The 21,736-nt window shown below is 53.1% G+C and overlaps 1 protein-coding gene across 1 annotated transcript; it reads left to right on the plus strand.

Annotated features, from left to right (window-relative positions):
• The first annotated feature begins 1,353 nt into the window (after positions 1-1,353).
• Dll3 (delta like canonical Notch ligand 3) lies at positions 1,354-14,043 on the plus strand. Its single transcript, XM_042667783.1, has 9 exons — positions 1,354-1,422; positions 1,568-1,852; positions 3,546-3,603; positions 5,438-5,680; positions 8,954-9,171; positions 9,670-9,892; positions 10,992-11,586; positions 12,077-12,199; positions 13,968-14,043. Exons 1-9 carry the CDS (start codon positions 1,354-1,356, stop codon positions 14,041-14,043), a joined length of 1,890 nt encoding a protein of 629 aa, XP_042523717.1.
• The last annotated feature ends 7,693 nt before the right edge of the window (positions 14,044-21,736 follow it).

Consider the following 21,736-nt stretch of genomic DNA (forward strand, 5'->3'; position numbering starts at 1 on the left):
TGTCTGTATGGGTCTGGGTCTGGGTCTGGGTGTGTCTGTGCTGGCACTGGGGCTTGATCTCAGGGCCTGGGTGCCATTCCTTGGCTTTTTGCTCAAGGCTGGCACTCTACCACTTCAGCCACAGTTCCGCAGGTGTGGAAGAGGGACTAAGAAATGAATGTGGAAGAGTCTGGGCATTTCCACACACAGTGTCCTCACACACTCCAATATCCTCAAGATTAAGAGAAAATTCTAGACTGGCTTTCTCCTATTTAAACAATTACTGTGCCCACAAGACACAAGCGCATACAAATGCCACCAGCCCCCTAAACTTAACCAGATCTAAGCACTGAAACGTTTCCTTCCGGGCGCTTTTCCCTGGCACAGACCCATTCGGCAGAGCTTGGAACATCTGCTCCTAGCCGGCTTTATTTGCCCAGTGGTCCTGATACACTAAAGGGGTTTCGTGAGGGGTGGGGGGAGTTCCCCCATTGGTGGGGGGCGGGGAGGCGGTGGCTGCGGGAGCTTCCTGCACATTTGCTCCTCACACCTTCCTGAGGCCAAACGGCCGCCCCAGCTGCGGCCCAGGGGGCGGGGCGCGGCAGCGGCACAGATGGCGCCATTTACATACAGCTGGGACCCCGATCCTGCCCGGGCCTCGGCACCCCGGCGTCTGGGGGTGGGGGTGGGGGTCACCCAGGGACCACAAAGAGCCCCAGATCTTCATCGAATTCACCCTCGGACCTCCTGATCTCAGTCCCCAAACCCCTTCCCAGCCGGTACGCAATCCCATTCCTCGGTAGTTCGGTACTGGACCCGCAGGCAGCCCACGGGGGGGGGGGGGGGGGGGGGCCGGGGCGGGCGGGGAAACACGGACACCAAGCAAAGAATACCAAGTCACAGGTTCCTGGGATGGTGCACGGGGTGGAGGGAGGGGTCCGGGATCTCAACAGAGCGTGCACACGCCGTGTCACGGACAACCCAGAAAGTGGCCCACCGCCCCACGCCCCGCTCTGCGCAGCGCGCGCTCCCGGCCCGGGCGCGCGCACGGGCGCGCGCGCGGCATCTTCTAACCACGTGCAAAAGCCACACACATGCACACACTGCCTTCTCCCACCCTCGCCCCCGTCCCGGCCCCACGTGCACCCACAGGCGGGGGTCCGCTCACGCCGGCACAGGCAGAATCTTCTCCAAGTTGCGCTGGCAAAGTCCCTGCCGCCCCCCTCCCTCCCTCCCTGTTTCCCTCCCTCCTCCCCTCCCTCCCTCCCTTTGGTCCCCTGGAGCCTGGAGGGGCGTGGCCGGCCCCTCTGATATAAAGCTCCCAAGGCAGATGCTGCGATTTCCGAGGGAACCCCCCCCCAACCCCCAAAGGCCATGGTTCCCTGGTGGTTGTCTGCGCTCCTGTCCCAGTTGGTGATCCCGGCGCTCTTTTGCCTACCCCAGGTCAGAGCCGGGCTGGAGACGGAATGGGGAGGGATGGACATCTGGGGGAGGGGGGTCTGGGGTCTGGAGGTCTTGGGGAGGGGTGGCGAGGCCAGCAGCCGCCCGGTTGCCCCGGGTCCCCTCACCCCGTATCCCTCTCTCCCAGGCACAGCCGGCTGGTGTCTTCGAGCTGCAGATTCACTTTTTCGGACCCGGGCCAGGTCCAGGGGTCCCGCAGAACCCCTGCAGCGCCCTTGGTCCCTGCCGCCTCTTCTTCAGGGTGTGTGTGAAGCCGGGGGTGTTGGAGGACGCCGCCGCCGAGGCCCCGTGCGCCCTGGGCGCGGCGCTCAGCGCGCGCGGCCCCGGCTCCCCGGAGCAACCCGGAGCGCCCGCGGCCCATCTGCCGCTGCCCGACGGGGTCCTGCGGGTGCCCTTCCGGGGCGCCTGGCCGGTGAGCCTGACCCTGGACACTCCTGTCCTGTCCCTCCCCCACCCCGATTCCTTCCTGTCCTCCCCAGCTTCCAAAACCTAACCGGGCCCCGTGGGAGACGAATTCCTAGACCCTACCTAATGGAACCCATAATATTCTGTCCATAACTTCTTTGGGGATCACGGGGACCCCAAGTATCTAGAGTCCATTCTTCTTTTTCTGGAAACCCTAAATACACACAAGCCTGCCTTTGGTTCCTGGAAGATGAGTGAAAATTGGATAGTCGTTCAGAGATCCCTGATCTCTCCTCTTTTCCATCCTCAAGTTAATTCTTCCAAAAACTCATTTCTTTTTCTTTTTTTCTTTTCTCTTTCTTCTTTCCTCCTTCCATCCTTCCTTTCTTGCTTCCTTCCTTTCTTTTTTCTTCCTTTCTTCTTTCTCTTTTCTTTCTTTCTTTCCTTCTTTCCTTTCTTCCCCTCTCTCTTCTTTCCTTCCTTTCTTTTCCTTCTTTCTTCTCTCCTCTCCTCTTTCCTTCCTTCCTTCCTTCCTTTCCAGGGTCTCCTGTTTGCTAGGCGGGAGCTTAACCACTGCAGTCTCCAAGACCCAGTCCCAGAGTGATGTCCCAGCCCCTGGAGGCAGGTCCCTAGCTTGGCTTCCTCCTCCACCAGCCTAAAGTACAAACATGAACAGATCAGGATTTGAACTCTACCTCTCCTCCTTTGATATCCCCTCTTGTGCTCTTGTCCTTTGAATAACTTCCACCCTTTCCAGTCTTCATTTTCTCAGTGGTAAAGTGGAACTGTTCTTGTATCTCATGGTGAGGGGCGGTGAGAGGAAGGGACCTGGAATGAAGTACATATCACAAAGAAAGCCAGAGACAGCTAGCTGTAGTGATGCACACACACCTGTAGTCCCATCCACTTTAGAGGAGAAAGTAGGAGGATCACTCAGGCCTGGCCAGGCTATAGCACAAAACACTATCTGCAAGGGCTGGGAAGGTGGCTCAGTGGTAGAGCGCTTGCCTTGTGTGCATGAGGCCCTGGGTTCAATTCCTCAGTACCACATAAGCAGAAAAAAGCCGGAAGTGGCGCTGTGGCTCAAGTGGAAGAGCGGAGAGCTGAGGGACAGCATTCAGGCCCCACAACCGGACCCCCCCCCCATCTGCAAATAAAGAAATAAAACACAAGCTGGGCGCCAGTGGCTCATGCCTGTAATCCTAGCTACTCAGGAGACTGAGATCTGAGGATCACAGTTTAAAGCCAGCCTGGGCAGGAAAGTCTGTGAGACACATCTTCAATTAACTACCAGAAAAACCGGAAGTGGTGCTGTGGCTCAAATGGTAGAGCACTCACCTTGAGCTAAAGACTCAAGAACAGGGCCTAGGCCCACAGTTCAAGCCCAACGACTGACCAAAAAACCCACAAAGGACTGGAGGCATGTGATACAGTGCCACGCAGCATGCCCTGGGTTAAAATCCCAGTACTGAAGAAAGAGGGAAAAGAAGAACAAAACAAATAAAAACCACTAAAGCAAGGAAAAGAAAAGTAAGCCAAGGCAGACCTGCCCTTCCTGATCCAGTCCCTTTGATATTGTCCCTTGCTTGTTCCATCCTCGGGAAAAGGCCACCTCTCTGCTTGTACTCTGGCCTTCACTCAGTGCCTGTCCTGACTACTGTCTTACCTTCTTTCTTCTCCTTCTCTCTCCACACAATCAGGGCACCTTCTCCCTCATCATTGAAACCTGGAAAGAACAGCTGGGAGACCAGGCTGGAGGTGAGTGTCTGGTGGGGGTTCACAAAGCCCAGTGGGGTTGGGGGTCCAGGATAGTGACTTAAGGCTGTCTGCAGGGGGGGCATTCCCTGGACCCCGGAGCCAACGACACCATCACGGCCCTGGAGTGTGTGTGGATGTAGTCCCTGGTCTTGGTACAGGTTGGGGATGAAACCCAGAATCTCTTGCAGTTTTATAGACATATACATACATGCATATATATATAGAGAGAGAGAGAAAAAGAGAGTATGTATAGGGGGGCAGTTGGGGGCTTGAACTCAGGCTTTGTGCTGAGCTCTTTTGCTCAAGGCTAGCACTGTACCACTTTGAAGCTACAGTTCCACTTCTGGTTTTTGAGTGATTCATTGAAGATCAGAGCCTCATGGGACTTTTTCTGCCCTGTCTTGTTTCAAACTGTGATCCCCATATCTCAGCCTCCTGAGTAGCTAGGATTACAGGTGTGAGCCACCAGTGCCTGGCTCCTTTTTTTTTTTTTTTTGTGCCAGTCCTGGGGCTTGAACTCAGGGCACTGTCCCTAAGCTTCTTTTGTTCAAAGCTAGCACTCTACTACCAGCCACAGAGCCACTTCAGGCTTTTTCTGTTTATGTGGTACTGAGGAATTGAATGAATCCAGGCCTTCATGCATGCTAGGCAAGCACTCTTCCACTAAGCCACATTCCCAGTCCCTCAATTTTTTTCCTCTTTTTTTCTTTCTCTCTCTTTCTTTCTTTTTTTTTCTTTCTTTCCTTTCTTTCTTTCTCTCTTTCTCTCTCTCTCTTTCTCTCTCTCTCTCTCTCTCTCTCTCTCTCTCTCTCTCTGTCTTTCTTTCTTTCTTTCTTTCTTCTTTTTATTGTCAGTCGTGGGGCCTGAACTCTAGGCCTGGGAGCTGTCCCTCAGCTCTTCAGCTCAAGGTTAGTGCTCTACCACTTGAGCCATGGTGCCTCCCTCAATTTTTTTTCATTTGACATTTCTGGGGCTTGAACTCAGAGCCTGGGCACTGTCCCTTAGTTTTTTTCTTGGGTCCGGTCGTGGGGCCTGAACTCTGGGCCTAGGTGCTTTCCCGCAGCATTTCAGCTCAAGGCTAGCGCTCTACCACTTGAGCGACAGCGCCACTTCCAGCTTTTTTTTCTTTATGCTTATGTGGTGCTGAGGAATTGAACCCAGGGCCTCATGCATGCAAGGCAAGTGCTCTACCACTGAGCCACCTTCCCAGCCCTGTCCCTTAGTTTTTTATTCAAGGCTGGTGCTCTACCACTTGAACCACAGCTCTACTTTTTGGTGGTTCACTGGAGGTAAGAGTCCTCACAGACTTTCCTGGCTGGAGCTGGCTTTGAACCATGATCCTCAGATATCAGTCTCTTGAGTAGCCACTGTGTCAGTCCTGTGTTAGAAATCTTACCACCAATATTGGAAGATTCTGGGGGGGAAAAATCCGGGCACCGGTGGCTCATTATCCTGTAATCCTAGCTAGTCAGGAGGCTGAGATCTGAGGATCAGTGTTCAAAGCCAGCCCCGGTAGGAAAGTCTCTGAGACTCTTATCTCCAATAAACCACCAGAAAACCAGAAGTGGTGCTGTAGCTCAAGTGGTAGAGCGCTAGCCTTGAGCTGAAGAGCTGAGGGACAGCGCCCAGGCCTAGAGTTCAGGCCCCATGACCGATCAAAAAACAATTTTTTTTTCATGAGAATACCTGTTTCCATGGTAACGGCCTATGAAACTATAGGAACTCGACCTGCAAGGTCCCAGGGTCTCTGGCTAAGGGAGGTAAACTGAGGTTCTCACCCTTTGAGATCAGAGGAGAACCCCTCCCCAACCCTGGCCTGGCATTGTCCCCGCAGGGCCCGCCTGGAGCCTGCTGACGCGCGTGGCGGGCCGCCGGCGTCTGGCTGCGGGGGCTCCGTGGGCCCGCGATGTGCAACGCGCCGGTGCCTGGGAGCTGCGCTTCTCCTACCGCGCGCGCTGCGAGCCGCCGGCCGCGGGCGCCGCGTGCACGCGCCTGTGCCGCTCGCGCGGCGCCCCCTCGCGGTGCGGCCCGGGACTGCGGCCCTGCGCGCCCTTCGAAGACCACTGCCAGGACCCGCGTGAGTCTTCCGCTGCCCCATTCCTCTTGCCTTCGCATCGGTCCTGTTCTCCCATTCCCCTCCTGCGGCCAGGTTATCCCCCTTCAGGGAACTGGGGAGCTCTAGGCCCCTTCTCTAGCTCCAATCATGGTCCTCAGTACCCCCTACCATCATCCAACCAAACACCTTCAGGGAAACTGAGGACCCTAGACTTCTCCAGTCCTGCTTGGGACATCCAGCCCTTCTTTCCTCTTCTGGCGCTCTTGTAGTTCCAAGTAGGAAGTCTACACTTGTTTCCTGTTGTGGGGTCCCCATCCATCTCACACTTTAGCCCGACACCCCAAAGTTCTTCTAATTCGAAGCCCTTGAGGAACTTCTCAATTCCCCTTCTTGCAACAGTCCTCCTTCCCTTCTTGAGAATGCAGAATAAAACTCTTGTATTTTGTTATTTTTATTTCTTCTTTTTGTCCAGTCCTGGGGCTTGAACTCAGGGCCTGGGCACTGTCCCTGAGCTTCTTTTGCTCAAAGCTAGCACTCTACCACTTGAGCCACAGCACCACTTCCAGCTTTTTCTGTGTATGTGGTACCGAGGATTTGAACCCATGGCTTCATGCATGTGAGGCAAGCCCTCTACCACTAAGCAACCTTCCCAGCCCCAATATTTCTATTTTTTTTTATTGGTTGATTAATTAACAGCACTAGGATTTGAACTCAGGGCTTCAGGCTTGCAGGGCAGATGCTTTTTTATCATGGTGCTTACCTCTTACTGCTTTTTTTTTTTCTTCATTTTTGGAGATAATATCTTCATAAAAAGCCCAGTCTTGAGATCATCTTCCCTTCCTGAGTTCTGGGATTATAGGCATGAACCACTATGTTAGGCTCCCTCATGGACTGTTGTTTTGTTGTGACAGACACTGGGATTTGAACTCAGAGCCTCATGCTTGCTAGGCAGAGACTCTACCTTTTTTTTTGGGGGGGGGGTGCAGTCGTGGGGCCTGAACTCTGGGCCTGGGTGCTGTCCCTCAGTTCTTTTTTTTTTTTTTTTGTCGGTCATGGGGTTTGAACTCTGGGCCTGGGTGCTCTCCCTCAGCTCTTCAGCTCAAGGCGAGCGCTCTACCACTTGAGCTACAGCGCCACTTCCGGTTTCCTGGTGGTTTATTGGAGATAGGAGTCTCAAGGTCTCTCCTGCCCGGGCTGGCTTTGAACCGCAATCCTCAGATCTCAGCCTCCTGTGTAGCTAGGATTACAAGCCTGAGCCACCAGCGCCCGGCTGTCCCTCAGTTCTTCAATGCAAGGCTAGCGCCCTACCTCTTGAGCCACACCCCTTTTGTCTTTTAAAAGTTGTTTTGGATTGGTTCTCATATTTTCACCCAGGGCTGTCTTCAAACTGTGATTCTTCTGTCTATGGCCCTTGAAGCACACCTGGCCTCACAGATGCCAATGCTTGGATTGTTAGTTGGGATGAGGGTCTCACTAAGTTTTACCCAGGCTGACCTCCTACTTCAGTCCTCTCAATCTCTGCCTCCCAAGTGCTGTGATGACTAGCATGAGCCATAGCACTTGGGCTCCTTCATTGTTTTGTTTTGTTCTGCCCATCCCAGGGAACACTTGAACTATCCCTGAGCTGTGTGTCACAGCCCCACCCTCTGGCTTTTTGCTGGTTAACTGGAGATAGAGGTTCACAGACTTTCCTTCCCCAGGGCAGTTTTGAATTGCAATCCTCAGATTTTAGCTTCCTGAGTAGTTAGGATGACAAATGTGAGCCACCAGTGACTGCCTGGCATCTTTCATTGCTTTTTTTTTTTTGTCAGTCGTGGGGCCTGAACTCTGGGCCTGGGTGCTGTCCCTCAGCTCTTCAACTCAAGGCTAGTGCTCTACTACTTAAGCCACAGGGCCACTTCCAGCTTTTTCTGCTTATGTGGTACCGAGGAATTGAACCCAGGGCCTCATGCATGCAAGGCAAGCACTCTACCACTGAGCCACCTTCCCAGACCTCATTACTTTATTTTATTTTATTTTATTTTTGGGTCCTGTCGTGGGGTCTGAACTCTGGGCCTGGGAGCTGTCCCTCAGCTCTTTAGCTCAAGGCTAGTACTCTACCACTTGAGCCATAGCGCCACTTCCGGCTTTTTTCATTTTTCTTATGTGGTGCTGCGGAATCGAACCCAGGGCCTCAGGCATGCAAGGCAAGCGCTCTACCACTGAGCCACCTTCCCAGCCCCTTTATTTTTTGTCAGTCATAGGGCTTGAACTTGGGTCCTGGGCACTGTCTCTGAGATCCTTTGCTCAAGGCTAGCACTCTACCACTTGACTCACAGCTCCACTTCTGGTTTTCACTGTAGATAAGGGTCTTACAGAATTTCCTGTCCAGGCTGACTTTGAACCGAAATCCTCAGATCTCAGCCTCCTGAGTAGCTAGGATGACAGGTATGAGCCACCAGCACTCAGCTTATGATTATTTTTTTTAAGCTGGAGAAAATCTCCACCTTGGGGTTCCTGGGACCCTTCCCCAAACACCAGAAGACCACCAAGAGTCTTGGAATTTTTCCTTCCTTCCTGTTCCTTCTTTTTTCTTTCTTTCTTTCTTTCTGCCAGTCCTGGGACTTGAACTCAGGGCCTGGGCACTGTCCCTGAGCTTCTTTTGCTCAAGGCTAGCACTCTACCGCTTGAGCCACAGCACTACTTCTGGTTTTCTAGTGGTTTTTTTTTTTTTTTTGGGTCCGGTCATGGGGCCTGAACTCTGGGCCTGGGTGCTGTCCCTCAGCTCTTCAGCTCAAGGCTAGCACTCTACCACTAGAGCCACAGCGCCACTTCCGGCTTTTTTCTTTTTGCTCATGTGGTGCTGAGGAATCGAACCCAGGGCCTCATGCATGCAAGGCAAGCGCTCTACCACTGAGTCACCTTCCCAGCCCCTAGTGGTTTATTAGAGATAAGAATTTCACAGTCTTTCCTGCCCTGGCTGGCTTTGAACCATGACCCTCAGATCTCAGCCTCTTGAATAGCTAAGATTACAGGCGTGAGCCACCAGCACCCGGCTGGATTTCTTCTTAATGTAGATTTTTTCCTGGTGTTGGAGGCATGGCTCAATTGGTAGAACACTAGCCAATGAATAAAAGCATCAGGTACTAAATTAGAGTCCTGGTCTTGAACCAAAAAGATTTTCTTCCAAGCCTACCGGAATCCAATACCCTCTTGGAAGTCCTGGAGTCCTTCCTGTATCCCAGACACCCCTCATTCTTTCCAGGCTCAGACTTGAGCATTCCCACCCCATCTCTCTCCTCTTTGTCTCCACAGCGCCATGTCGAGCTGGCTGCAGCCCGGAACACGGCTTCTGTGAGCAGCCAGATGAATGCCAATGCCAGGAGGGCTGGACTGGGCCCCTCTGTACCATCCCTGTTGCCATCAGCAGCTGCCTCAGCCCCGGAGGCCCACCTTCTGCCATCTCTGAATGTCTTGGGCCTGGGCCTGGGCCCTGTGATGGAAACCCCTGTGCCAATGGGGGCAGTTGTAGCGTCAGTATTCCCATTCCTACCTCATTCTAACCAGAACTTCCCCGTGGGAGTTCCTTGGGTGCCCTTCTCTAGGCTTGGTGAGACACCAGCTTAGGAGGTGGTCTGAGCGTAGCAATCACAGAGGGCTTCCTGGAGGTGTCCAGCCTGAATGTGGAACCTCAGAGGAGGGTTAGGATGTAAGTGTGAGGGGTTGCAAGAAACCTGCATGGAGGAGGCAGGCTCAGAGCTGGGGCTGGGGTGTTGGATTTGGGGAGGGGGGAGGGGTTGGGGGAGGGCAGAGCAGACAGGGCAATCTGGAGTGGTCAGAATGGGCTGGGAGGTGGGTCTTCCAGAGCTGCTTCCCTGTGGAGTCTCATGTACAGAGGTCCAGGGTGTCTCACCCACCCCCATAGGGCTTGGGGCTGGGACTGAGAGCAGTCCAAAGCAATGGAGATGGAGGAAGGGGCAGGATTTTGCTTCAAAGAGCCTCGAGTTCAAAGCCATCTCGCCCCTACCCAGGAGACGCCAGGCTCCTTCGAATGTGCCTGCCCCCGGGGTTTCTACGGGCCTCGCTGCGAGGTGAGCGGGGTGACATGCGCGGACGGGCCCTGCTTCAACGGTGGCTTGTGCGTCGGGGGCGCAGACCCCGACTCTGCCTACGTGTGCCACTGCCCACCGGGTTTCCAGGGCTCCAACTGTGAGAAGAGAGTGGATCGGTGCAGCCTGCAGCCCTGCCAAAATGGTGAGGGGTTGGCGGGCTGGAGCCAGGGCTGGGGTACAGGGGTGCAGGGGCTCTGCACGGCCTAGGCAGTACAGGATGGGAATCCTGACTTTCCACTGATGTTTCTGTCCTGGGGTCTGGAGACACAGCCCTCGGCCTTTGGAATGACACAGTGATCTCTTACGTATTGACTGAGAATTTAGGGGGTGTCTGGCCTTAATCGAGGCACAGTGGTACAACAGGAAATGGAACAGGGAGTCCCTATTCTGTGTAGGGACAGATGTGGTTAGGCATTTAGGTCTGGTGTGTTTTGAGTCAGTGGTGGCTGGCAGGTGCCAGGGACCTTCACTAGGACAATAGGGAGAAAGGGGGTGAAATGGAGCCTCCGGAAGCTTCTGAGCAGGGGAGAATCATCTGATATAGGTGATAAAAGATCAAATTAATGAGATCATAAATGGAAGGCCTCTTGCCTCTCCCCGTTCCGCTTCAAGTCCTGAAAATTGAATTTAGAGTCTCTCCCTTGTAGGCAAGTACTCTACCAGCTAGACCACGCCCCAACCCAAGGCCACGCCCACGCAACGCAAGCCACGCCCACGACATACAAGTCACGCCCAATCCGAAGTCACATCCAGGCTATTTAAACCACGCCCCAGTCCTAGGCCACACCCATACCACACTAGCCACGCCCTAGCTCTTCTAAACCACGCCCCCAGCTGGTACATCTGGTAGAGAATTCTCCAAAGCGGAGTGCTCACTGGGCCAAGTGGTTCTAGGAACACCGCTGATGCTCAGGCCATCGCTGGGCCCTGTATGCTGGGTTACCACAAGCTGTCTGAGTGCCATCTCCAAGAGCTCATTCCCTGCCCATCGGAAGCGCGGGAATTGTTTTGGGGTGTGAGGGAGGAGCGCAGGGGGCTGCTCCTGCAACAATACACCAGGGCTGGGATGGAGGGCTTCCGGGAGGAAAGCGCATGCGATCCGGGTGTTGGAAAGGTGAGCCAGGTGAGGGAAGAGGTGGAAAAGCACGGGCTAAGGGAAAGTCAAGCCGAATGAGGCACCGGCGAAGGTCAAGGTTCACGCTTCTTCTACCTCTGACACTCCCCGCCCCCTTTCTCCACAGGTGGCCTCTGCTTGGACCTGGGCCACGCTCTGCGCTGCCGCTGCCGCGCGGGCTTCGCGGGTCCGCGCTGCGAGCACGACCTGGCCGACTGCGCGAGCCGCGCCTGCGCCAACGGCGGCACGTGCGTGGAGGGTGGCGGCGGCGCGCGCCGCTGCTCGTGCGCGCTGGGCTTCGGCGGTCGCGACTGCCGGGAGCGCGCAGACCCCTGCGCCGCGCGCCCCTGCGCTCACGGCGGCCGCTGCTACGCGCACTTCTCCGGCCTGGTCTGCGCCTGCGCGCCCGGCTACATGGGCACACGCTGCGAGTTCCCAGTGCGCCCCGACGGCGCGGACCAGGGCGCAGGCGCAGTACCCGCGATCCCGCCGGGCCCGCGGCGGGCGGATCCGCAACGCTTCCTCCTGCCACCCGCTCTAGGGCTGCTGGTGGCCGCGGGCCTGGGCGGCGCCGCACTCTTCGTGGTCCAAGTGAGGCGTCGAGGTTCTGGCCGGGATGCCGGGTCGCGATTGCTGGCGGGTACCCCGGAACCGGCAGGCCACATGCTCCCCGATGCACTCAACAACCGGAGGACGCAGGAAGGGCCCGGGGATGGTCCGAGGTGAGAGGCGCCCATCTGTGCCTCTTTGCTACCGGCTGTGTGCACCGACTCTTATAAACGCCATTGACCCGATTTGTGTGTGTGTGTGTGTGTGTGTGTGTGTGTGTGTGCTGAGGCTCGAAGTTAAGGCCTCGCGCTCTCATTTGGCTTTTGTGCTCAAAGCTGGTGCTCTACCACTTGAGTCGCGCCTCCACTTCCAGCCTTTTGGTGGTTCGTTGATGATAGTCTTATGGACATGTCTGCCCAGGCTGGATTCGAACCGCGATCCTCAGCTTCCCAAGTAGCTAGGATGACAGGCCTAAGCCACCTGTGCTTGGCTGCTTTTTCATTTTTATTTTTCCATCTCTGATCTACCATTTGTGCCCACGCCCTTAGTTCTAGCCCTCTGCTGGTAAGGTCTTTCTAGAATTACCCTTGCCTGCTTGTGAGTTCTGTTCCGTGGCCGGGGGAGAATCTTGAGGGTCTGGATCTTCTTGCTTTCTTCCCACAGTTCGTCTATAGATTGGAATCGCCCCGAAGATGGAGACTCTCAGTCGATTTACGTCATATCTGCTCCTTGTGTCTATGCTCGGGAGGTAGCAGCGCCCCTCATCCCCACCCTGTACACTTTGGGGTCTCTGGGCAGAGACAGCCTCTTGCTTTTTCTTCAGCCTGCCTTGATTTTTACATAGGAAACTCAGAGGATAAACTCTGCGATCAGAACTTGCTAATTTTAATTCTGTTCTGCATTGCACTGGCTGCAATTTGGGCTCCTTGCCATCTTGTTTTTGGGATATCCAGAGATTCAAGAAGTCATCCCAAGGACTCTTCCCTCAGCCAAGAGCTGCTTCTGGGTCAAGGAGGGGAAACTGAGGGACGGCATCTCCTAATGGTTCTTTTGTTTTTGCATTTCCAGGCCTGATCTGTCTCTCTTCATAGGCGTTGGCAGACAGAACTGGATGTTTTTGTTCCTTGGTGGGACCCAGTCTCTCCCCCAAACACTTTGGAGGGCTCCCTGGAAGGGGTGGAAATTGTACATATGTTATTTATACCCTATTTTTCTCTCTATCACTCCAGAGACATCTTATAAAGGCTGTTATTTTGATCAAATACAACAGGCTGTTTTGTATTTAGTGTTGGACTTCTAACCCCTCTTTTTCTCCCACCACCCTAGGCTATCAGTCTTTGGTAGTGGGCCTGTCTTCCCACCTTCCACAATCTGGAAAGGACCCAGGGTCATCTGGATCACTGCTCTATTTTTAATCCAGTCAAGGCGCATGCGCACAGTAAGATTACACTTGGTCACCGCTGGCTGTCACCACTGGCTGGCTGGGACTGGTGTTGGGACTGGTCCCAGGTTGGCCTCCAACTTTTTTTTTTTTTTTTTTTTGTCAATCATGGGCTTGAACTCTGGGCCTGAGTGCTGTCCCTCAGATCTTCAGCTCAAGGCTAGTATGATATCACTTGAGCCACTGTGCCACTTCTGGTTTTCTGGTAGTTTATTGGAGATAAAAGTCTCACATACTTTCCTGACTGCGATCCTCAAATCTCAGCCTGCTGAGTAGCTAGGATTACACTGACACCTGGCTTTTTCTCTTTCTTTCTTTTCTTTTCTTTTTTTTCTTTTTCTTTTTTTTTTCTTCTTTTTTCTTTTTGACCAATCCTGGGGCTTGAATCCTGGGCACTATTTCTGAACTTCTTTTGCTCAAGGCTAGCACTCTACCACTTGAGCCACAGCACCATTTCTAGCCTTTTCTGCTTCTGCGGTACTGAGAAATTGAACCCAGGGCTTCAGGCATGCTAGGCAAGCAGTCTACCATTAAGTCACATTCCCAGCCCTGGCTTCCAACTCTTGATGCACCAAGTCTGGAAAACGGTGGCATTTCATATAACAAATTTTCGTGGCTTAAAAAGCCTAGATTTCTCAGTGCAGGTGAAGCTCAGTACCAAAGCCGCTTGTGACTCTGGGCCCAGAAGCAAAATAGAACAACAAATGCCCACAGAACTGAACAAACCACTACCATCAACCAACCAACATCCCCTTCTCCCATGTTTCTGGTGCTGGCTTACCTTTGGTCTCCAAGGCTGAGGCTGACAGAGCACCATCCCTTCTGATCTTTCTTCCGCCACGCCGCCCCCCCCCCCCCCCCCCCCAGGACAAGGTCTTCCACATGATCACAGATTTCATCTTCTAGTTCACCCAACCGAGGCGCATGTGTACTTCAGGGCCACACTTGACAGCCAGCTGAACCCCGTGAATGTCCACAGTAGCCAATGGGAGCCCTGGGCTCTGAGTCCCTTAGTGATGGGTGGGTGGGGCCATTCTGGCAGATCTTGGAGCCTCCGCCCAAGTGGAACCCCGGTGTAACAGTGCCCCCACCCCGTGGTCGCCCCCCGTTTAGAACCCTGGGGCGGGAGATGCTCTTCTGGCCCCAGGAAGCTGGGGACAGCCGGACTTCCATCCCCGGGTTGCCATGAACCAGCAGGCGCCAACCCCAGGCCCGACCACACGCAGGCCCTCGGCCCCAGGCCGGGCTGCCACCCTGGTCCGGACCCCGACGCCGACCCATCCTTCCACCCCGGTCAGGACCTCGGTTCCCATCCGAACCTCCACCCCGGTCGGGACCTCCACTCTGGTCCGGACTGCGATCCCGGTCAGGACCCCGGCTCCAGTCCCGCTCCCGATCCCAGTCCGGACCCCGGCTCCAGCCCAGACTTCCATCTCGGGCGAGACCGACCAACCGAGCCAAACCGACCTCCCGGGCCAGACTGTGGTTCCAGTGACCCCCGCCTGGACTCCGACCCCAGCCCTGAGGCGGCCCCCGATCCCGGTCCGGACCCCGGCGCCGGTCCGGCCCCCGGCCCCGGGGCGGCTCCCGGCTCCGGTCCGGGCTCCGATCCCTGTCAGGCCGCGGGCTCCAGTCCGGGTTCCGACCCCGATCAGGACCCCGGCTCCAGTTCGGACCCAGATTCCAGTCCAGACTCCCGCCGCGGCCCAGACCCAGATCCCGGTCTCGCTCGACGCCAAGGACCGGGTAGACGCTGCTCCGGAGACCCCGGCCTGGACTCCGACCCCGGCCCAGGCCCCGGCGCCGGCCTGGGCCCCATTTCCCACCCGGACTCCGGCCGCGGCCCAGACCTCAGCTCCGGTCCAGTTCCCAACACCAGCTCTGGTGGCCCCGGCGCCGGCCTGGACCCCATTTCCCACCCGGACTCCGGCCCCGGCCCAGGTCCCAGCTCCCGTCCAGTTCCCAACGCCAGCTCCTCCGGCCCCGGGGGCGGAAGCCTCCCCGAGCCAGCTCCGGCTCCCGGGGGTCGCCTCGGGACCCGCCCCGGAGCCCCTCGAGCCCCCGGCTCCCGACGCCCCCGAGGGCCCGAAGCCGGTGCCGCCACCCCCGGTCGCCAGGGCGGCGGGGACCCTGCAGGGCCCGCTTCCCGCGCTTTCCCCCTCGGCCTCCAAGGAGCTGGAGCCCTCCCTGGGCTCGTCCTCAGTCGGCACCCTGTCGTCCACCCTGCTGCCCGAGACCCCCGTTCCCGGGCTGCTCTTCCCGCCGGCCCCGTCGTCCTCCTTTGTCTCCACCAACACCTTCGCCCCCGCCAACAGGGACATACAATTGCACAAGAGGATCCTGATCCGGGTGAACTACTGGTGAGGGGCTCCCCGCACCCCTTCCTGGGGAGAGGCCTTGGGGAGAAGGCGGGTGCTGCTCTAGGGCTGGAAGTCAGGCAGGACCTGCTTGTGACTTTGCAAACCCGGCAGCTGCTCCTATCCCGTCTCTTTGGGGCTGGAGAGCTGGTTTCAGATCCCACTTTGGGGCTCTCAGCTTCATTCTCTTGCATTCATTCATATTTCTGGAGCTGAGCTTCATTCACTGTGCTCTCTGGCTCTGATTTTTTTTTGGGGGGGGGCATTGCTCGTGGGGCTTGAACTCAGGGCCTAGGCGCTGTCCCTGAGCTCTTTTGCTCAAGGCTAGCACTCTACCACTTTGAGCCAGAGCGCCACTTCCGGTTTTTGCATGGTTGAATGGGAGGTAAGAGTCTCCTGGGGACTTTTCTTCCTCAGGCTGGCTTTGAATGGAGCTAACTTGACCAGTGTGAGCTACTCCCCCCCCTCCCCCCACCTCCCACCCCCGCTGGCTCATTCAGTACTTAGCTCTGAGCCTCTTTTTGTGGGAGAACACAGGGCTTGACCCTTGCTAGGCTGGCACTCTACCACGTGAGCCACACCTCCACATCTGGCTTTTTGCTAGCTCATTGGAGATAAGAACTTCCAATATGTGTCTACCCCAGCTGGTTTCCAACCTGGATTGTCAGATCTCAGCCTCCTTATTAGCTAGGATTATAGCTATCAGGTGGTCAGCCATCCAAGAGGGCTGCCGAGGACAAAAAGGATCTGAGGAAGTCACAGGTTTAGCTGCTGTGGTCAGGAGGGCCTCCCTGAAGAGGAAACAGAAACAGAAACCTCCTGGGGGGAGGAGCATTCTGCATAGCATGTCCAGTACAAAGGCCCTGGGGCAGGATCCTCCAGCCGTGTGGGGAGGCCAGCTAGTTGAAGCATAGGAGGATGACACTAGGGTCGGTTCTGAGCAGGGGAGGAAGGTAGGATGACTGTGGGTCTTCACAGAGCCCCTCTGGGCTTGGGAAGATACTGATGTGGTCTCTTCTCTTCTCTGTCTCCCTTCCCCTGTCCTTGGCCTCTAGCGGCCTCTGAAGTTACGGCCTTCGGGTGAGTAGTTGTGACTTTGGATATGGGAGAAGCCCAGAGCCATCCCCACAGGGAGGGATCCCTGTTTCCCCGACTCTCCCCCTCTCATGACCTTACTAACCCCATCTCCATCCTCAGTATATTATACTGAAAAAGAGCTTGGAGCAGCAATTTCCAAATCTTCTGGACTTTGTAAGTGTGCTGGTTGGTCTGGGATGTGGAGGGGGGTCAGGGCCCCCCCCATCCCCACTCCCTCCCCCAACCAGGGCTGGGAGGGGGAGTGCTCAGCTTCCACCCTACTCCCCTCTTCTCCTCCTACCAGGAGGATGAAATCGCTGCAGAGGCTACTGGGGAGTTTGAAGTATTTGTGGATGGAAGATTGGTCCATTCCAAGAAGGTGATTCTGAGCAAATGGACACAGAGAGAGGAGGAAAGCTGGAGCTGGGGTCCTGAGGGTTGAGGGAAAGAAGGGGTTGACAATCATGTTTGGGGGGGGGGGTTCTTCTCCATGCTCAGAAAGGCGATGGCTTTGTGGACGAATCTGGGATGAAGAAAATTGTACAAACTATTAGTGAAGAGCTCAAGAAAAGGTAGCAGGCAATGGTGGGGCTGGAGGTGAGTGAGGGGCTGGGACTGTGAAAGGTTCCCCCACCAGAGGAGGGAAGAGGCTGGGCTGGGGCTGGACAGCTCCGCTAGCTCAGTTTCCTCACCTGTAAATTAGACATGTTGGGATGATTCCAGGAGAAAGCCCCCTATCAGGTAAACAGCATAATCAAGTCACACTCCATGGCTCACACCTGGACTCCTAGCTACTCAGGAGGCTGAGATCTGAGGATCAGAGATCCTGGGCAGGAAAAACTCTGTGAGACTCCAGTTAACCACCAAAAAGCTGGAAGTGGAGCTGTGGCTTCATGGGACTCTGACTTTTAAATTTAGCTTCTGCCTGTTTTTCTCCTGGAGTTGGTTTATTTTCAAACAAGCTGTGTTTCTTGAAGGTGTAAATCCAGAAAAGGGTCCTCGTTGGTTGGAGCTAAGTCACACAGCCATCTCCAAGCCAATGATTGTGGTCCAGAGGAATTTAACACTTGGATTGGTTAGATTTGAACCACACACCCATTCTTGGAAAGGGAGGTGGAGTTGGGCTTTCTGACCCATGATGCAATGGGGCACTGGATGAGTAAGAACAAGTGAACTCTTAAGTTCAGAATAGTTTATGATAAATTAAAAATATAAGGCCTGGAGCTAGGTACTGGTGGCTCACGCCTGTAATCCTAGCTACTCAGGAGGCTGAGATCTGAGGATCGTGGTTCAAAGCCAGCCTGGGCAGAAAAGTCCGTGAGACTTTTATCTCCAATAAACCACTAGAAAACCGGAAGTGGCGCTGTGGCTCAACAGGTAGAGTGCTCGCCTTTAGCTGAAGAGCACAGGGACAGTGCCCAGGCCCAGCGTTCAAGCCCCACGACTCACAAAAAAAAAAAAAAAAAAAAAGGCCTGGGCTGGCAATGTGGCTTGCTGGTAGAATGCTTGCCTAGCATGCATGAAGCCCTGGGTTCGATTCCTAAGTACCACATAAGCAGAAAAAGGCAGAAGTGGCACTGTGGCTCAAATGGTAGGGTGCCAGCCTTGAGCAAAAGAGCTCAGGGACAGTACCAAGGTTCCAAGTTAAGCCCCAGGACTGACAAAAAAAAAAAAAAAGAAAGAAAGAAAAAGAAAACAATTTTTGTAACTGCCCAGGAAGTAGAATTGCTTTCCCAGCTTTTGATTTTCATTGCATACATATATCTTTGATGCAGGGTATATTTGTTCTTGTGCCCATCCTGGGGCTCAAATTCAAGGTCTGGGTACTGTCCTTGAACTGTGGTTGCCTGGTGCATATTGAAAACTAGCAAGAATAGAATGGGCACTGTAATCTATAGAATGCATAGGATCACATATATGTACCTTATGTAGGAATCTATCTATACATATATATATATATATATATATATAATTTATTTTTCTCTCCTTTCCCCATCTCAGGATCCTCCTCAGCAAGATGATGAGAAGGGCTGAAATGTTGCCAGGTCCTTTTCTGATGGTGGCTGGGGTCAGGGTTGGGTGGGGAGGGGCAAAGAGGGAAATACAGAGAGTCTGCCTCCCCGTGTCCGGTCTGCCTGTGTTTGCATAAGCCACTCTTGCTTCTGAGCAAGTCCAAGTCTCCTGCTGTTGTACTCCCCAATCTCTGGATCAGAGAGGAGTGTTGGAAAGTGAGCGAGGGATGCCAGTGGCTGGCAACTTATATGTCCCAAGACTCAGGTGCTGCTGTGTTGGCATTAGTGGGAGGAAATTGAGGCTGGATGGACCTGGGAAAATGAAGATGGGAGCCAGAAGTCAGGAATCCAGCGATATGAATATATATTCATGAACAGCTTGATTAAAAGTACAGAAGAAAGCTTGGGGCACTGGTGACTCAGGCCTGTAATCCTAGCTACTCAGGAGGCTGAGATCTAAGGATTGTGGTAGACTAGGCAGGAAAGTGTCCAGCAAAAAGACAGCTGTGGCTCAAGTGATTGAATACCAGCTTTGAGCAAAAAAGCTAAGGGACAATGCCCAGGTCCTAAGTTCAAGCCCCAGTGTTGGCACCCAAGTATGTGTGTGCATGTGTGCATGCACACACACAGGGTCATAAAGATTAGGATAGGAAAAAACTATTGCTCTTTGTGTATTATATATCAAAGAAAAAGTACAGATTAACAACAGAAGTCAATAAGTTTAATAGAGCACCAAAATATAAAGAAACAAACAGCATTTAATTTACAGACAAAAACCTCTTATACAATAACAAACAAATTTTGGAATATTATCAACCAATAACACGCCAGCCTTCTCTGGAGGCAAATTTCATACACATCTGGGGCATGAAGAACTGGAGGCTGACCATATTATAAGATGCCAATTTTCATTCAAAAGTTTTACCACCCAAAATGGGGGTGGGGGAGGGGAGGAGATACCACCAGTTTTTGTAAAAACTACAATGAGTTGAATTTAAAGTTCTACAAGTGAAAATAACTGAACATCAGAAAAACTGGGCACTGGTGGCTCACACCTGTAATCTTAGCTATTCAAGACGCTGAGATCTGAGGTTTGCAGTTTGAAGCCAACAGTTATCTACCCAAAAGAGTCAGAACTGGAGCTGTGGCTCAACAGATAGAGCATTGGCCTTGAACAAAAGAAGCTCAGGGACAGCCCTCAGGTCATAAGTTCAAGCCCCAAGACTGGTATACCTGCGTGTACATGTGCATGCACGCACACGATCACAAAAGCAGTACAATGCCAGTTCAGTATTATTCCCTGGAGCTAAGACAATTTTAATGTTAACATTCAATAATCAAAAAAATTTAAAACACTGGAGTAGCAAAGCCTTTCAAACCATGATTCAGTTGAGTAGACCTACAAGTACAAGTACACACAAACACACAAATGTACAGCTACCTTAAGAGTTTTCTGCAGGGGAAAGTAGGAAGGCAGTTAAATACAAGAAACTGCCTTGTCATCTCAAATCACAAAAGGCTAACTTTGTTTTTGGCAGTATTTATTTTAGGACCTGGAATGTTCTAGGGCTTGAGCCTTTTTTTTTTTTTTTTTGGTCAGTCGTGGGTCTTGAACTCTGGGCCTGGGCGCTGTCCCTCAGCTCTTCAGCTCCAGGCTAGCGCTCTACCACTTGAGCCCCACTGCTACTTCCAGTTTTCTGGTGTTTAATTGGAGATAAGTCTTACAGCCTTTCCTGCCTGGGCTGGCTTTGAACGTCAATCCTTAGATCTCAGCCTCCTGAGTACCTAGGATTACAGGTGTGAGCCACCAGCACCCATCCCTCCTCTTTTTTTTTTATTTTCAGGTAGGGTCTCTTGCTTTTTGCCTAGGCAGAGACCTCAAACTGAGCTCCTCCTGCCTCTGCCTCTTGGCCACACCCACACAGTGGTAACTTTTTTAGTCTTTGTTGCCCAGACAGACCCATAAGCCAATGAGCAGTGGGTATTGCCCTGGGAAGTGGTTTTACACTGTCACATTCCTCCAAAGCCAAGTCTGGTAGGCAGGGTTGTATGGAAGGTAACCCTGGAGAAGCCCAAGGACAGTTGTGTGTTAATATTCATTTAAAATATTGAAAATACATCTGCTTTTCAGCAAGAGCTTCCACTTATTCAACTCTACTGTAGGGAGAATGAACACAGATTAATCCATAGGGCTGGGGGTGTGGCTCACATGGTAGAGCGCCTGCATAGCAAGCACAAGGACCTTGAGTTTAAATCCTAGTATTGTCAAAAAGAACACTAAATACAATAAATACATAGCAAGTATAAAACTTTTTGAAACAACCAAGACATCCAAAAGATGACTAATTCACTCTAATTAAAGATACAGCTTTACATTGTAGTTGTTAAAACCCCAGGAGTAGGAGGCATGGCTTAGTTGGTCAAGTGCCAGCCCATGAATGAAAGCATCAAGTACTGAGTTCAAGTCCCAGTCTGACGAGGGAGGGAGGGAAATCCAACTCAAGAGGTGGTAGAATATATCACCTTGACTTTTTTTTTTTTTTTTGGGGGGGGGGGTTGGTCCTGGGGCCTGAACTCTGGGCCTGGGCGCTGTCCCTCAGCTCTTCAGCTCAAGGCTAGCACTCTACCACTTGAGCCACAGCGCCACTTCCGGCTTTTTTCTTTTTGCTTATGTGATGCTAGGGAATTGAACCCAGGGCCTCATGCATGAAAGGCAAGCACTCTACCACTGAGCCACCTTCCCAGCCCCTCATCTTGACTTTAGAAAACAGAATACCTACACTTCATATAAATATGCATATGCATTCAGAAAACTGTTCAAAGCCATACAGTACAAACAACCAAAACCCAAGTTTAAACACCCAAACCACTAACAAAAGACCATCTTTAGGAACCATTTTCCACCTGGGCAGACAAGACAATAGTAGAAATACTGCTTGCTTTCTCTGGACGTATCTTTAGCTACTTTGTTTTCTGAGTCTGAGGAATGGATGCATACCCTAAAACAGAAAGCTTCTATCTCAACACTCTTCCCACAACCACACAGTACACAGGGCCTGAGAAATACACTGACATACAATGTTCTCTCTATCGGAATGGTTACTGAAGCACTTCAGAAAACACTAACACGCACAAAGAATCTGTGACACTGAGATCCATCAGCTGATCCACAGCGACCCCAAGGTGCAAATTTCCAGGTTTTCTCCATAGTTCTCCAATCTCAACCACTGGATTCCTAACAGTGGGGGTGGGGGAGTGGGGGAGGGGAATGTCTCCTTCATTTCTTCTTATTCCTCTTGGTTCATTTCTACGGATCCCATCATTGGCAAAAAAAAAAAAAATTTCGTTTTTCCTCGTGACTTCTGTCTTTGGATAAACCATGCTCTCTTGGCGAAACGACGCTGGACAAGTCTGCAGAGGTTGCAGAAGGTGGGAT

The sequence above is a fragment of the Dipodomys spectabilis genome, unplaced genomic scaffold, assembly GCF_019054845.1.
Source record: "Dipodomys spectabilis isolate Male_0828 unplaced genomic scaffold, ASM1905484v1 ptg000422l, whole genome shotgun sequence".
NCBI classification, from domain to species: Eukaryota; Metazoa; Chordata; class Mammalia; order Rodentia; family Heteromyidae; genus Dipodomys; species Dipodomys spectabilis.

Bases quoted from the DNA above. Each gene is read 5' to 3' on its own strand.
- Dll3 (XM_042667783.1), top strand. From the start codon at position 1,354: ATGGTTCCCTGGTGGTTGTCTGCGCTCCTGTCCCAGTTGGTGATCCCG. The intron at 3,604-5,437 runs GTGAGTGTCTGG...TTGTCCCCGCAG, and splicing joins GCTGGGAGACCAGGCTGGAG to GGCCCGCCTGGAGCCTGCTG. The intron at 11,587-12,076 runs GTGAGAGGCGCC...TTCTTCCCACAG, and splicing joins GGGCCCGGGGATGGTCCGAG to TTCGTCTATAGATTGGAATC.